General features: G+C 33.5%; 1 protein-coding gene across 9 annotated transcripts in view; it reads left to right on the plus strand.

The window, feature by feature from the left end:
- Window positions 1-15,000, plus strand: part of LOC144967234 (uncharacterized) — a 225,885-nt gene that overhangs the window by 112,503 nt on the left and 98,382 nt on the right. For 5 of the 9 annotated variants that reach the window (XM_078904194.1, XM_078904193.1, XM_078904195.1 and 2 more), the window contains one exon: window positions 13,089-13,170. In XM_078904194.1, the coding sequence (XP_078760320.1) occupies window positions 13,089-13,170 (82 nt within the window). Of the gene's footprint in view, window positions 1-2,790; window positions 2,954-3,641; window positions 3,719-5,515; window positions 5,972-13,088; window positions 13,171-15,000 lie in introns of those variants that run through there. The other 4 variants (XM_078904188.1, XM_078904190.1, XM_078904189.1 and 1 more) reach the window with 4 other exon arrangements.

Here is a 15,000-nt window from a genome sequence, read left to right on the forward strand (position 1 = left end):
TGATGTTTTTATAATTTAAGCTAAAAATTCAATTTAAGGGCCGCAGAAAAATAAATTGGGATCAAGGACGGTTCGGTCGTACTTTGGAAAAAGAATTATTAACATTTTTCGCCAGTAATCTCGTTATTTTATTATCGATCGATTAACATGACTATCATCTTTTCAAAAACTCTCAAACCTGGGACTTCGCAAATTTCTTTATTTACTCAAATTCTCTCACCGAACTCATGTGTAGCTGGTATGACCGGAACGAAAAAGAAATGCCATGTCCTACTTGTTAAGCGTTGCTGTTGGTTTGGGACCCTTTTTAAAAGGTCTTGAGAACATTTAGAGAATAATATTATGCCATTAAAAGCTCCTTGGGGGCGGGGTTATTTGAAAATATGAGAAGTTGTGTATGATGCAGCACGGGGGGGGGGGGGTGTTAGATAGAGCAATACCAACAAGCAGCGGTCATCTCAGGGTCACGCTCACTGCAGCAGTCACTCAGGGACTTGTCACCTGTCCAACAAGTACCCGTTGTGGTCAAGAGCCCGAAACCGCAGAGCATTTAGTTGAACGGTACGTTGTGACGAAGCTTCCGAGCGGATTCGCGATCGTATACGATTGCAGCGATGAGTTTTCGTCCTCGATAGATCGTCATAACATAAATATTATAGTGTGAGCACCTTCTCATCTAATCTTATCTTGAATTCTAAAAAAAAAAAATTTAAAAATTGAGCTTTATATTATAGCGCAATATCCACTAAATGTGCTCAAAGCGCTTTACAAGGTGTCCCTGGTCAACAGCAACATTTAACATTTAGGACAAGACATGTCGCCTGTTAGGCGATATTACAATTTTTCGGACAAAGGTATTTAACGGCCAGGTACTCATTTTACACCTGAGTACGGTGAGAGAATGAGTAAAGAGCCTTTTCCAAGGACTCAACTATGCGCCGAGCTGATGCTCGAACCCAAGACCTTCCGATCCGAAAGCGAGTGTCATACCACTAGACCACATAGCCGCACAATTCTAACCTCGTGCAACACTGTAAACAAATTGGTTATCGAGTTGGAAAGAAAACGATCCTCTCTGAGATTTATGATAGAGGGAAATTTCCCCTTATTGGAATACGAGATCGACACCAGGTAACTGAACCCTCTGTCTCGGATATATGATTCCCAGTATTTTTCATTTGTTTTTTTTTTAAACTATTATTATTATTATTATTATTATTATTATTATTATTATTATTATTATTATTATTATTATTATTTATTATTATTATTATTATTTTATTTATTATTATTATTATTATTATTTATTATTATATTATTATTATATTATTATTATTATTATTATTATTATTATTATTATTATTATTATTATTATTATTATTATTATTATTATTATTATTATTATTATTATTATTATTATATTATTATTATATTATTTTATTATTATTATTATTATTATTATTATTATTATTATTTATTATTATTATTATTATTTATTATATTATTATTATTATTTTATTATTATTATCATTCATATTATTATTATTATTATTATTCATATTATTATTATTATTATTATCATATTATTATTATTATATTATTATTATATTTTACTATTATTATTATTATTATTATATCATCATCATCATCATCATCATCATCATCATCATCATCATCATATATCTATATATTATTATTATTATTATTATTATTATTATTATTATTATTATTATTATTATTATATCTATTATTATTATTATTATTATTATTATTATTATTATTATTATTATTATTATCATTATTATTTTTATTATTATAATTATTATTACTATTGATATTATTATTAGTATTACTATTGATAGTACTATAATTAAGCTGGAATAGAAAACCAGATTATATTATAACGAGTCAGCTTTGTTTCTTCAACCTATCATTTTACGGATCGATTACAATTAAAAACGTAGAACAGTTTACTGAACAGAACTGAAACTTAAAACAAAAGAATGAAATGATAAAGATCAAATAATATTTGTAGAAACTATATTGATATATAGGAGGTATATTATTTATACATTAGAACTTGCTGCTTTTTTATCTATTAGAAGAGGAATTATATTAAGAGTGATCAGTGGCCGACAGTGATCGTGGGAAAATATGATCATGTATTTGTGTCCTTTGGTAAGGCAATTTACACACGTTACCCCACTCGACTCATGTGTGAATGGATACCTGTCGACAGGCAGAGCCGGTTATTGTAAAAGTGTAAGTACAAAAAGGACACTTAACAGGCGAATGCTACTGTATGAAATCGAAATACATGTTTCCATAATATGGCCTGCTGGGAGAAATAAATGAATCATTTTGAAACCCATTGAGCTTTATTAATCGGCGGAGTTGCTCTATAATATAAGTGTGCGTGTTTATTTTATTGTACTTTATTTATTTAAGAACTCTTGACAGGTTGAATGTTTTTTATTTTAATCTTATTGACAAATGGAGAAAAGAAGCTTTGCGTCGAAATTGAAGTAATGCGATTTGTCAAAGTAGAGTAGTTAATGGTATTATATTTTTGAAATGATTGAGTCTGGGTTGTTTGTTTTGTTTTGTTTGTTTTTTTTTCTGGTGTTTTTTATATATTATATCATTCACATGAATGAAGTGTGTTATTTAAATCAATAACACTCCGCCTTCGATTTCAGGTGCACAGACTTTGATGGCTCTAAGGTCTCTGTTAATGCTGATGGTCGCGCGCGTGTGTGTTAATGTGTGTGTGTGTGTGTGTGTGTGTGTGTGTGTGTGTGTGTGTATTTGAGTGAGTGGCTCTATATAGTGTTGTGCGTGTGTTTTGGTGAAGCGTGAGAGGGACTATGGAAATGAAGCGAAATTTCAATCAGTTGATCAGGATAATTTGGTCGGATGGATGTCAGAACTGGGACGGGAATGACTAATTTATGTTAGTGGATTTGAATTGGTTTGGTTTGGTATGATGGTTTATGTGGAAATTGGTTGTGGCATTTATTGTGATACTTTGATTTGAAGTAGTAGATATATTACGTTGATAGTGACGACGTTTTTGGAGTGATAGTGGTAATGCTTTAGAAGTAGTAGTAGTAGTAGTAGTAGTAGTAGTAGTAGTAGTAGTAGTAGTAGTAGTAGTAGTAGTAGTAGTAGTAGTAGTAGTAGTAGTAGTAGTAGTAGTAGTAGTAGTAGTAGTAGTAGTGTGTAGTAGTAGTAGTATGTAGTAGTAGTAGTAGTAGTAGTAGTAGTAGTAGTAGTAGTAGTAGTAGTAGTAGTAGTAGTAGTAGTAGTGGTATTGGTAGGTAGTAGTAGTAGTAGTAGTAGTAGTAGTAGTAGTAGTAGTAGTAGTAGTAGTAGTAGTAGAAGAAGAAGAAGAAGTAGAAGAAGAAGAAGAAGAATAGGCGGAGGAAAGGGGAAAAAGAGCGGCAATAGCAATGACAGTTTTATTAGCATTACCTTTGTCAGACATGTAACCATTCAAGCTTGTTAGAGTTTCACAAAAACTAAAAGATTGCCTTTGATAACTATTGATTCGTTTACCTTGAATTACCCCTTCGGCATAAAAGTTGTTTGTGCTGGTATTTGATATGACGTGATGTGGGGTAATATTCAAATCTTAAAGCATATCAAATAACGACATTACTTGTTACTTGTTGTTATAAGTAAACTGGTTGTGTGTATTTAGTGCGTTGTAATATTGGTGTGTTTATATAACAAGTGTGTTGTTTTCGAATAATTGGATAACTTGTGTTGAGATCACAGCTGTTTAGAGAATTTTTGTTATTGCTACCAGTTACTGAAGAAAAAAAGGATTTTTAAAAAAGGTCTTAAAACTTTTACTTTAAATATTAAGTGATCAAGATAAGTCCTAGTACTACATATATGCAGGTCTTGTAACCGAACGCAATTAATATGGGATCGATTTAACATTGTTGCAATGGATAATATGATACGTTGGTTTGAGAGTGTTTCCATTACAACAGTGAGCCCATAAAAATTTAGATTATCAGACCTGCATATAAGTATACGTCGGGTTTGCTAAAAATAAAAGTATTAAATTTGAGATTTCTTACACAGGGTACGTTACTTCTTTTTTTAAAGTGACAAATTAGGGAGCAGGCTCTGGTGTAGGATAACGATCTGTAAAAGAATAAATATCAATTCAGATGAATCCAGCTTGCCAAAGAGACTAAATCCTGGGACTTTGTTTTTTTTACTTGATAATTCGTTTTACAAATAATAAGGATCGGAAAAAGTGTGCAGGAACAATTGCCAGACGCAAGTTTAAAAAAAAGTCCCAGGTTTTAGTCTCTTTGGCAAGTTGGGTTCATCTGAATAGATATAATATCTTCGAGTGATACATAGTTTCTGGCCTAAATGAAAAAAAAAAAATAAATGAAAATAACCTTTTTTTTTTCAATGTACAGCAATCAGATTACTCCACAAGGTGTACACTCTGCTTTTATTTTTACCTAAAATAATCTAAATAGACTGTAGGTTAAGCACTTAATTTATTGGTTGTAGGGTCGGGTGTTCCAAGTGTTATACTACGCCCATCATTATTCACATTGGATTATACAGGTTTTTATATATATATTAGGATGCCAAAATTGGAAGGATATATGATTTTATTTTAATGTACAGAAGGTTACTAGACATCGCGTGCGGTCTAACTTATTGCGTATAATATAAATAGACTCTGTAATAGAGTTGTATGTACTTAAACTCCTTAATGTATTGGTTGGAGGGTGCTCCTAGTGGTAGGTACGCCCATCGTTATTCACACTGGATCTAGAATTATCATATTTTTAGGATGTCAAAATGAGAAGAAAAAAAAAGATTTATTTTTCAATGTAGATAGGTAGATTGGTCCATATCGTGTACACCCATGTTTTTGCTTGCGATCTAATTAAATAAGCTCTGAAATAGTTGTACTTAAAGCATTTAATTTATTGGTTATAGGGTGTTCCAATTTTTACGCTTATAGGGAATGAGAATAGCGGAAGAGTAGCGTCCCTTGATTGGACGTCACCTTACAGAGAGAACGTCAATTTGGTTTTGAAGTGTCCCAAGCCGCTTTCACCGGAAGCGAGGACGAGAGACGCATGCGCACAACCAACATGACGTTCTCTCTCTAATAAGTTTTCCACCGGTGACGTCACAGACTATGGGTGACGTCCAATCAAGGGACGCTACTCTTCCGCTAATCGCATTCCCTATTGTAATTCACGCTGGATTATTCAATTATCATACTAGGATACCAAAATGGGGAAAAAGTACTAATTGTTTATAATATAAATAGACTATGTAATAGAGTTGTATTTAAACCACTTAATGTATTGGTTGGAGGGTGCTCCTAGTGGTACGCCCATCGTTCTTAGATCTTAGAATTATCATATTTTTGGGATGTCAAAATGAAGAAAAAAGGATTGGTCCATATGCTAATAAGCTCTGAAATAGTTGTACCGACTTAAAGCATTTAATTTATTGCTTATAGGGTGTTCCAATTTTTATGCCCATCGTTATTCACGCTGGATTATACAATTATCATACTAGGATGCCAAAATGGGGAAAAGCGCTAATTGCTTATAATCTAAATAGACTATGAAATAGTTGTGCTTAAACGTACTTAAATCACTAAATCTTTTGGTTGTACGATGCTCCAAGTGTCACTATGCCCATCGTTATTCACAGTGGATTACACAATTATCAATTGTTGTCAAGCCAGTTTCTAATAGTTCTTCTTAGAACAATTAATTAATTCATCGGTTGTAGGGTGGTGCCCGGAGCGTTACCCACGCCCATCGTTATTCACATTGGATTACACAATAATTATCAATTATTGTCAAGCCAGTTTCTAATGACCGTTGCACGTACAACTGTCTGTTCATCGAGACAGCACTAATAAGGTCAATGTATCGTCAGTTCAGATTAAGTGTGACAAGCCCTGAAGGTGAGAAGTTACTCGTGTTATAATTAGGCCATTGGTTTCTTTATTTTTTTTAGTTAATCTTGTTTTAACGAGCTATTATATTGCGCAATATATATAAATATAAATAATGAATTTATATCGGGCCTAAACATCCATGTTACTCGTGCTCTGCGGTGCTTTACATAATAAAAATGTAGTTTTTAAAAAGAAAAATTAAATTAAAAATCACGACTCTACGTAGATCCAATAAACATAAATTCAGAAATAAAATCTAAGCAACATCTATTTCATTTTAAAAATTAAGCCTTACGGAACAACTCAGTCTTCCTTCAGACATTTCCTAATATATTTTCACAGGACTTTGTCCGAGGCCTGAGTGCGTTCCATAGGCATGGAGCAATGAATGGATGAAAAGGCTTTTTTTTTTTTTACCAAAAGTGGATTTTATATCCACTAATCTATTAACTCGAAGCATTTCACAAGGGTTCTTTAGCCAACAGCGACACTAAACATATTATTATAAGAGGAGACATGACGCCTGTCAGGCGATAATCACAATTAATTGTATTTTCCACAGTAATAATAACGCTGTTACTGGTCAGGTACTCATTTTACATTTGAGTACGATGAGAGAATGTGGTTAAAGAGCCTTTTGCAAGGACTCAACGGTATTAAAATCGATATTTGATCGAGATGATCTTGATCTGAAAATTGAAAATTAAGTTTTTATCATTGTGCGCGGCGTGTTAGTTCGTAAAATAATAGTAATCTGACATTATGGAAATTATTACTAGAAACTAATCCTTCAAATATGGATCGATTTTACCGCAACTTTTGAAAAAGAGGGGGAAAAAACCCATTCAAACCAGGACTTTTCGACGTCCTCGATATATGTGTTTTGTCAGTGCATGACTGTTTAGAAAATGTCTTTATTCTTTGAACGTCCCAGTTAATTTTTAATTAAGAATGTCAAGAATTTACGGCCGCAACAAACGAAATCCATCCGTTGTTCTAGCGGGGAATGGAGGGGGGGGGGGGGGGGGGGGGGGGGGGGGGGAGAGGGAGGAATCGATATTGGTAAATGTAGAACGTAATTTGATCTACGTGCGGGGTTATGTGGTCTTAGTGATATGTCATTCGCTTTCGGATCGGAAGTTCCTGGGTTCGAGCCTCGCTCGGCGCATAGTTGAGTCCTTGGAAAAGTCTCTTTACTCACATTCTCTCACCGTACTCAGGTGCAAGATGAATACCTATCTGGCCGTTAACGGCATTGTGTTTGTTCTGTCCGCTAAAATTGTAATATCATTGCCTAACAGGCGTCATGTCTTGAGCTACATGTTAATTGTTTCTGTTGGCTTGGGACATCTTGTCGAGTGCTTTGACCATGTTTAGTGGATCGTGCTCTATATAAATGCTGTAGAATATTTGAGATTTAAAAATTTTTTTGACAGGTTTTATCAGAAAAAAAGTTAACTCACTCAATCCTAGAGATTTTTGTACTTTTCAAAATAAAAATAAAAAATTATTAAAAATGAGCATGTACATCGATAGTTTATCGACTGCACCCGGGATTGATCTTGGTCCCTTTGCGTATGAAGCGAGTGCTCTATCAACTGGGCTATCGGGGACCCCCTGATGAAAACATAGATTTTAAAATAACACAATGTTGCGGGATCAAATTGATAAGGCACCCGCCGCCTCGCTGGGAGAGAGAGAGAGAGAGAGAGAGAGAGAGAGAGAGAGAGAGAGAGAGGGGGCGGCGAGCCGTCGCACTTGCCAGTGAGCTTCCCAGACTATCTCAGCCAGACGATGGGTGTCGTATCAGTTGGATCAATTAAGGTTGGCTCTCTGACACTGTGATATTTGTATTCTCTGTTTTTATTGGCACGTCTCCAAGCCCCTATATTTCTCATGACCCATTTAATATGACCTTGTTTCTTGGTAGATTACTAAATGTTATCTTACTTCATATCTTTGCCAAGTAGGTTTCAACTTATTTCCTTCCACATACGTGTCATTAATTATAGAATCAATCAGACAGACAGACAGACCGAGGTCGAGACAACTGTGATAATAATATCGGCGACCTATCGTCTCAAAACGGTATTATGCCGGAATGAACCGGATGTCAAAAGCTAGTTTAATTTTACAGTTAGGATAATGAGAAAAGTTAGCTTTTAGTTTTTGTCATTTCTACGTATAATTTTCAAGAATACTCGTAGATGAATGAAATGCTTGAAATGGTTAATGTTAAATGCTTTGACATGAAAATAATTGTACTCTAACCTAAATTTTGATTATGTTTACATTCACTGGGTACTGCCAATTTAATTTTTATTTCCATACCAAAGATAGGGACATTGTCTCTCTCTGTATGATACGAACAATTCTCTCATTAATTTTTATATTTCCGGATGGCAATGTTGTGAGTTTCTTAGCCAAGAGCACAGCATCTATAACAACTTAACGCTGTGTTCTACAACTTGTATTGATAATAATAATAATAATAATAATAATAATAAAAATAATAATAATAATAATAATAATAATAATATAATAATAATAATAATAATAATAATAATAATAATAATAATAATAATAATAATGATAATGATAATAATAATAGTAATAATAGTAATAATAATAATAATAATAATAATAATAATAATAATAATAATAATAATAATAATAATAATAATAATAATAATAATAATAAAGCGCAAATTCCATGAATTCGTGCACTAAGGCGCTTTACAATAGAACACGAATTCAAAAAGGGAAAATAAAATAAAATAATGAACAAAATGATGTATGGTATGTTCTACTTATTTCTTCTGGCTTGGAGTTTCAAAAAAATCATTTTTTTATGTTGGATGTGTGTGGCGGCGTTTCGAGGAAAACCTTGGAAATGGTTGGTACAGAAGGGGTAAGAACACACTGAGGTAGAATTTAGTATATATCACTATCATAGACTAGATGATCGTATATTATTATAACGTTTTAAAGACACCTACATAGCAAGTTTCATTGAAATTGAATAGACACTTTTTGAGAAAAGTTGTTCCCAAAATCTGAAGTTTTCGAGGCGCGGTACCCCTAAAATGCCACCTCATATACACCGATAGTGGAAATTATTCCAAAAAGTTTTTAGAAATATGCTTGGACACACCTAATATTGCAGAAAAAGCATTGAAAACATAATTTTTGATAAAACTTAATAAAATTGTCCTTATTGTGACAGTACCCCCTTAACCTAAATGGACATATTTTTGCAGGTCTGGTATCCGAATACAATTTTAAACATTTTTAGACATTATTGTAATGAACAATATTATTTTTGCGTTGGTTTGAGAGTATTTCCATTACAACAATGATCCCATGACAATTTGGGTTATCAGACCTGCTAATAGGTACACGTTGGTTTGAATTAATAAGGTACTTAGATCAATAGGTCGGTCATCATCAAGTATTCTATGTGCCAGACACACTGAAATACGATCCATTCTCCCTCATAAATTATATGGTGCATACATTTGTGCTACTGATACATTTTTGAAAAGGTTAGCTAGCATCCGAAATCGTGTTCAGTGAGACACCCTTGGGAAAGACATTTGCACATCGCTGTTCTCCTCAGATGCGGTTTCCGAGCATGAATATTGTATACTGATGATGATGATGATGATGATGATGATGATGATGATGATGATGATGATGATGATGATGATGATGATGATGATGATGATGATGATGATGATGATGATGATGATGATAATAATAATGATAATGATAAAAATAATAATAATAATAATAATAATAATAATAATAATAATAATAATAATAATAATAATAATAATAATAATAATAATAATAATAATAATAACAATAATAATAGTAATATTCATATATACTGCTTGCTTTATTAATTCAACTATTTGTAGCAAACCGTCTTAAACGGCAATATTTGGGGATAGTTGTCTTTATTCACATTCTCTCACCGTACTCAGGTGTAAAATGACCACCTGCCGTTAACAACGTTGTCTCTGTCCGAAAAAAATTGCAATATCGCCTAAAAGCCCCCATGTCTCGTTCTACATGTTAAGTGTTGCTGTTGGCCAAGGACCCCTTTGTAAAACGCCTTGAGCATGTTTAGTGGATATTGCGCTGTATAAAATCTGAATTTTTAGGAGGTTTTTTATATCTAAAAATAAAGTTTTGAAATGAACTATTTAATTAATTCAAGACAACGAGTATCATTCACATCTGTTTGATTGTTAATTTGAAAATGATTAAATGATTTATTAACATTTTCTGTGACAAACAAAGTTACATTTGCATCGGGATTATCGGAAAAAATCAAGTACAAAAATGTCATCTGGAAATAAATACATGAATTTAATAAGTTTAATGTTTTATTAAATCTCATTAATCAAGTATTCGCCAATATTCAATACCTTTAAAGATTGATAAAAACAAAAATTGTATCGGAAAATGACACTGTGATAATCATTATGGCTATTTGTGATAATGATGACGATGATAATGATTATGATAATGATGATTTTGTTTTGATGAAATTATGCTGCTGATGATAATGATGATGTTGTATTGATGAAATGCTGCTACTGATGATGATGAGGATGATGATGATGATAATGATGATGATGATGATAATGATGATTACGATCATGATGATGATGATGATGATGATGATGATGATGATGATGATGATGATGATGATGATGAAGACGGCGACCACGACAAGAATGATGATGACGACCACGACCACGACCACGACCTCGACGATAGTGATGATGATGATGATGATGATGATGATGATGATGATGATGATGATGATGATGATGATGACAACAACGACGACGACGATGATGATGATGATGACGACGACAATTATGATGTCACATATCCTCTAATTATTTTTTAAAATTAATATTCGAGGGCGAAACCAAAATAGACGTGAAATATGCCAGACATCTCCTTTAGTTTGTTTTAAATTCCTCACGCGTTCGACTTGGTCCATGGTCCCTATTGTCATGTTGTGTTGAGAGCCACATTCGAGGCGCTATCATCTCGGCTTTACTAACACGTCGGCTCTAATCCTGTGATGCAATCCGACCGTCTTTTCATTTTCTATTAAAATTTGTTTGTCTAAAATAATATTCATTTTCTTCTTCTTTCCTCTAGTCTTCATTCTTCTTCTTCTTCTTCTTCTTCTTCTTCTTCCTTCTCTTTTTACCTCTTCTTCTTCTTCTTTTCATTCTTCTTCTTTCTTCTTCTTCTTCTTTTCTTCTTCTTCTCTCTTCTTCTTCTTCTCTTCTTCTTCCTTCTTCTTCTTCTTTTCTTCCTTCTCTCTCCTCCTCCTCCTCCTCCTCCTCTCTCCTCCTCCTCCTCCTCCTCCTCTCTCCTCCTTCCTTCCTCCTCCTCCTCTCCTCCTCCTCCTTCTCTCTTCTTCTTCTTCTTCTTCTTCTTCTCTCTCTCTTCTTCTTCTTCTTCTTCTTCTTCTTCTTCTTCTTCTTCTTCTCTTCTTCTTCTTCTCTCTACTCTCTATCCCTACTACTACTACTACTACTACTACTACTACTACTACTACTACTACTACTACTACTACTATTATTATTACTACTACTACAACTACCAGTTCTATTACTACCACTACTAATACTACTACTATTACTCTTACTACTACTACTATTACTACTACTACTACTACTACTACTAATAATAATAATAATAATAATAATAATAATAATAATAATAATAATAATAATAATAATAATAATAATAATAATAATAATAATAATAATATAATTAAATAAGTAAATTTATTGACATGTTCTAACACGAATCCCTAATTTCACAATACTACAAATTGACTCCCATCTCATTCGTATCAATAATGAAAGAACTATTGCTACGAGATACAAGGGTTGAAAAAAAATATCATAAATTAATCCCTTCACTGCAATTAATACCCATTTCTTCATCCTTATTCATAGACACACCTGCTCCTCCCTTTATCATTATTTCCCTGTTAAAGTTCGTGATTTACGTCAGTTAATAACTTTTGTCAGCCGTGACCTGATTTCAGATATGTTTGCCTATGAGAATTTTGGACAAAGATCATTCCTCCTTGCTAATGTATAATTATATTGATTATAGATATCTTCTTTGTGAAGATTATGCTCATTATCGTCATCAGTCTGCTACTAGCGCTCTCATTCTCGTTGCTTAGTTTTCTTATTCGGATTGTTCTCCCTCTTCCTTCTCCTCCTCCTCTTCCACCTCCTCCTCTCTACATCCTCCCCATCCTCTTCTTCTTCTTCTTCTTCTTCTTCTTCTTCTTCTTCTTCTTCTTCTTCTTCTTCTTCTTCTTCCTTCCTTCCTTCTTTCTCCGTATCCTCATTCCTCCTCCCCCCTCCTTCTTGTCCTTTTCCTCCTCTTCATTTTATTATTATTATTATTATTATTATTATTATTATTATTATTATTATTATTATTATTATTATTATTATTATTATTATTATTACACTTATCAGCTTCTTCATCATCACCATCATCATCATCACCATCATCATCATCATCATCCTCATCATCATCATCATCATCGTCGTCGTCGTCGTAGTCGTCGTCGTCATCATCATCATCATAATTATTATTATTGTTATTATTATTATTATTATTATTATTATTATTATTATTATTATTATTATTAATTATTATTATTATTATTATTATTATCATCATCATCATTATAATTATTGTTATTAATTTTTATTATTATTATTATTATTATTATTATTATTATTATTATTATTATTATAATTATTATTCTCATTATTATTATTTTTATTATTATTATTATTATTATTATTATTATTATTATTATTATTATTATTATTATTATTATTATTATGTCTTTTTCATCAACTTTGTTATTGTTATACCATCATCATTATCTTCATTGTCATCACCACTATCATCATCATCATCTTAATCACCAGCATCATCATCACTATTTAATTATAACTGCTCTCGGCGTGTCATTGCAGCATAACGTAACACAATATTATTGACAAATCAACTTACATTTCTTCTCATTTCCAATTCTATCTTTTCACAGGGGCCAGTTCTATCTGCTCACTGGACGTCAAGCACGTCTCGGAGCCTTTTACCCGGAAAACACCTCGCATCGGGGATATAAGGTAAGGCTCTTTCTCGATTGAACGAAGATGATGTCACTCTGGTCTTTGTTATTGGTTTGTTTTTTTGTTTTTTGGTTTTGTTTTGTTTTTGTTTTGTTGTTTGGGTTTTTTTTTGTTTGTTTGTTTTGTTTGTTTTTTTTTGTTTTTTTTTTTGTATATATCTCTGTTTGTGAATAATTCTCACTAAACTGTATTGACCAGACTTTAAAGGTTCAATGTTACACATGGTTTTGTGTGCTGGTCCGTTATATCTCCGGATGGCAGTATTGTGAGTTTCTTAGGCAAGCTCACACTATCTATAGTATAGATAGAACGAAGTTGACATCACTCGGGTCTTTGTTATTGTTTTGCTTTTTTGTTTTGTTTTTTGTTGTTTTGTTTTTCCATCCGCGTTTATGAGTAATTCTCACTAAACTGTATTAACCAGACTATAAACGTTCAAAGGTATACATAGTTTTGTGTGTTGGTCCATTATATTTCCGGATGGCAATGTAGTGAGCTTCTCAGCCAAGCGCATACTATCTATGCAATGCCAGTCGCCTATACGATTCAATAGTCTGATGACACGCCGCCCGGCAACGGCGGCCATCTTGGTTCTAAACAAAGAAAATCAATACTTTTTATTTTTCATGCTGGCTAGAACTTCTCATATGCCTTGTGATCAGAATGTGTAAAAGTCAAAACATGATCAAATATGTATGTGATTTTTTTTCCTCTGGATACCCTTTATGCTCGCGGAGAAATATTTCATACGAGCGTCCGCCATTGTTCCTATAGTTTCGAGCCAGTGTTACTAAGTTATCACGCGTAATTAGGAAGGAAGTGACGTTACGACTGTTGAAGAGTATTGAGCGCCCTCTCTTTGTATCATCTTAAATATCCACCACTGCATCTTTCTAGGCACTCATTCACACCTGAGTCGAGTTTGATCATTTTTGTCAAATGCCTTACCCAAGAACACTGTGTCGTGACCGGAATTTTTCACTAACACTGACTCTTATCCGGCTACTGACCACATGCTTATCATTGTTTGCCTTTTATGATAAGACGATACACCGAACCGCTGAGCCACTGAACAACATGGCACCCTATTTTGCACCGTTTCGGGGGCGTTAGGTCACAGATAATCTTAAACCCGAAATTTCCAAACTATGTGTGGTCTAGTGGTATGGCACTCGCTTTCGGATCGGAAGGTCCTGGGTTCGAGCCTCGCTCGCTCGGCGCATAGTTGAGTCCTTGGAGAAGGCTCTTTACTCACAGTCTCTCGCCGTACTCAGGTGTAAAATGAGTACTTGGCCGTTGACAACGTTGTCTATGTCCAAAAAAAATTGTAATATCGCCTCACAAGCGTCCTGTCCCGTCCTACATATTAAATGTTGCTGTTGGTCAGGGCCCTCTTGTAAAGCTCTTTGAGCACGTTTAGTGGATACTCCGCTATATAAAAGTTCAATTTATGCTCAATTTATTTTACTCGAATGTATCCACAACGTCTTTAAATTGTATTTACGGCATCAGATGTAGTCCAATATTATTACAGTATCAGAATGTTATGATGGGTGACATTAGAGTCATGAAAACCGGGATAGAATCTAACAAATGGTTCATTTGTTTTCGAAGAGATGTAGATACTTCGGGGGGGGGGGGGGGTTAACGTGCACCTATTTGTAGGTCTGGTAACCGAAGACAATTATGGGCTTGATTTAATATTGTTATAATGGACATGACAATATTTTTCGTTGGTTTGAGAATCATCTTAACTACGCCAATCTCATTTGTCCCTAGTGTTTAATTTATCGTGTTTGGTTCATAAAGGGGAAACCCGAAACGCCA

This window comes from Berghia stephanieae, chromosome 3 (assembly GCF_034508935.2).
Source record: "Berghia stephanieae isolate SIO BIC M18660-M18661 chromosome 3, UCSD_Bste_1.3, whole genome shotgun sequence".
NCBI classification, from domain to species: domain Eukaryota; kingdom Metazoa; phylum Mollusca; class Gastropoda; order Nudibranchia; family Aeolidiidae; genus Berghia; species Berghia stephanieae.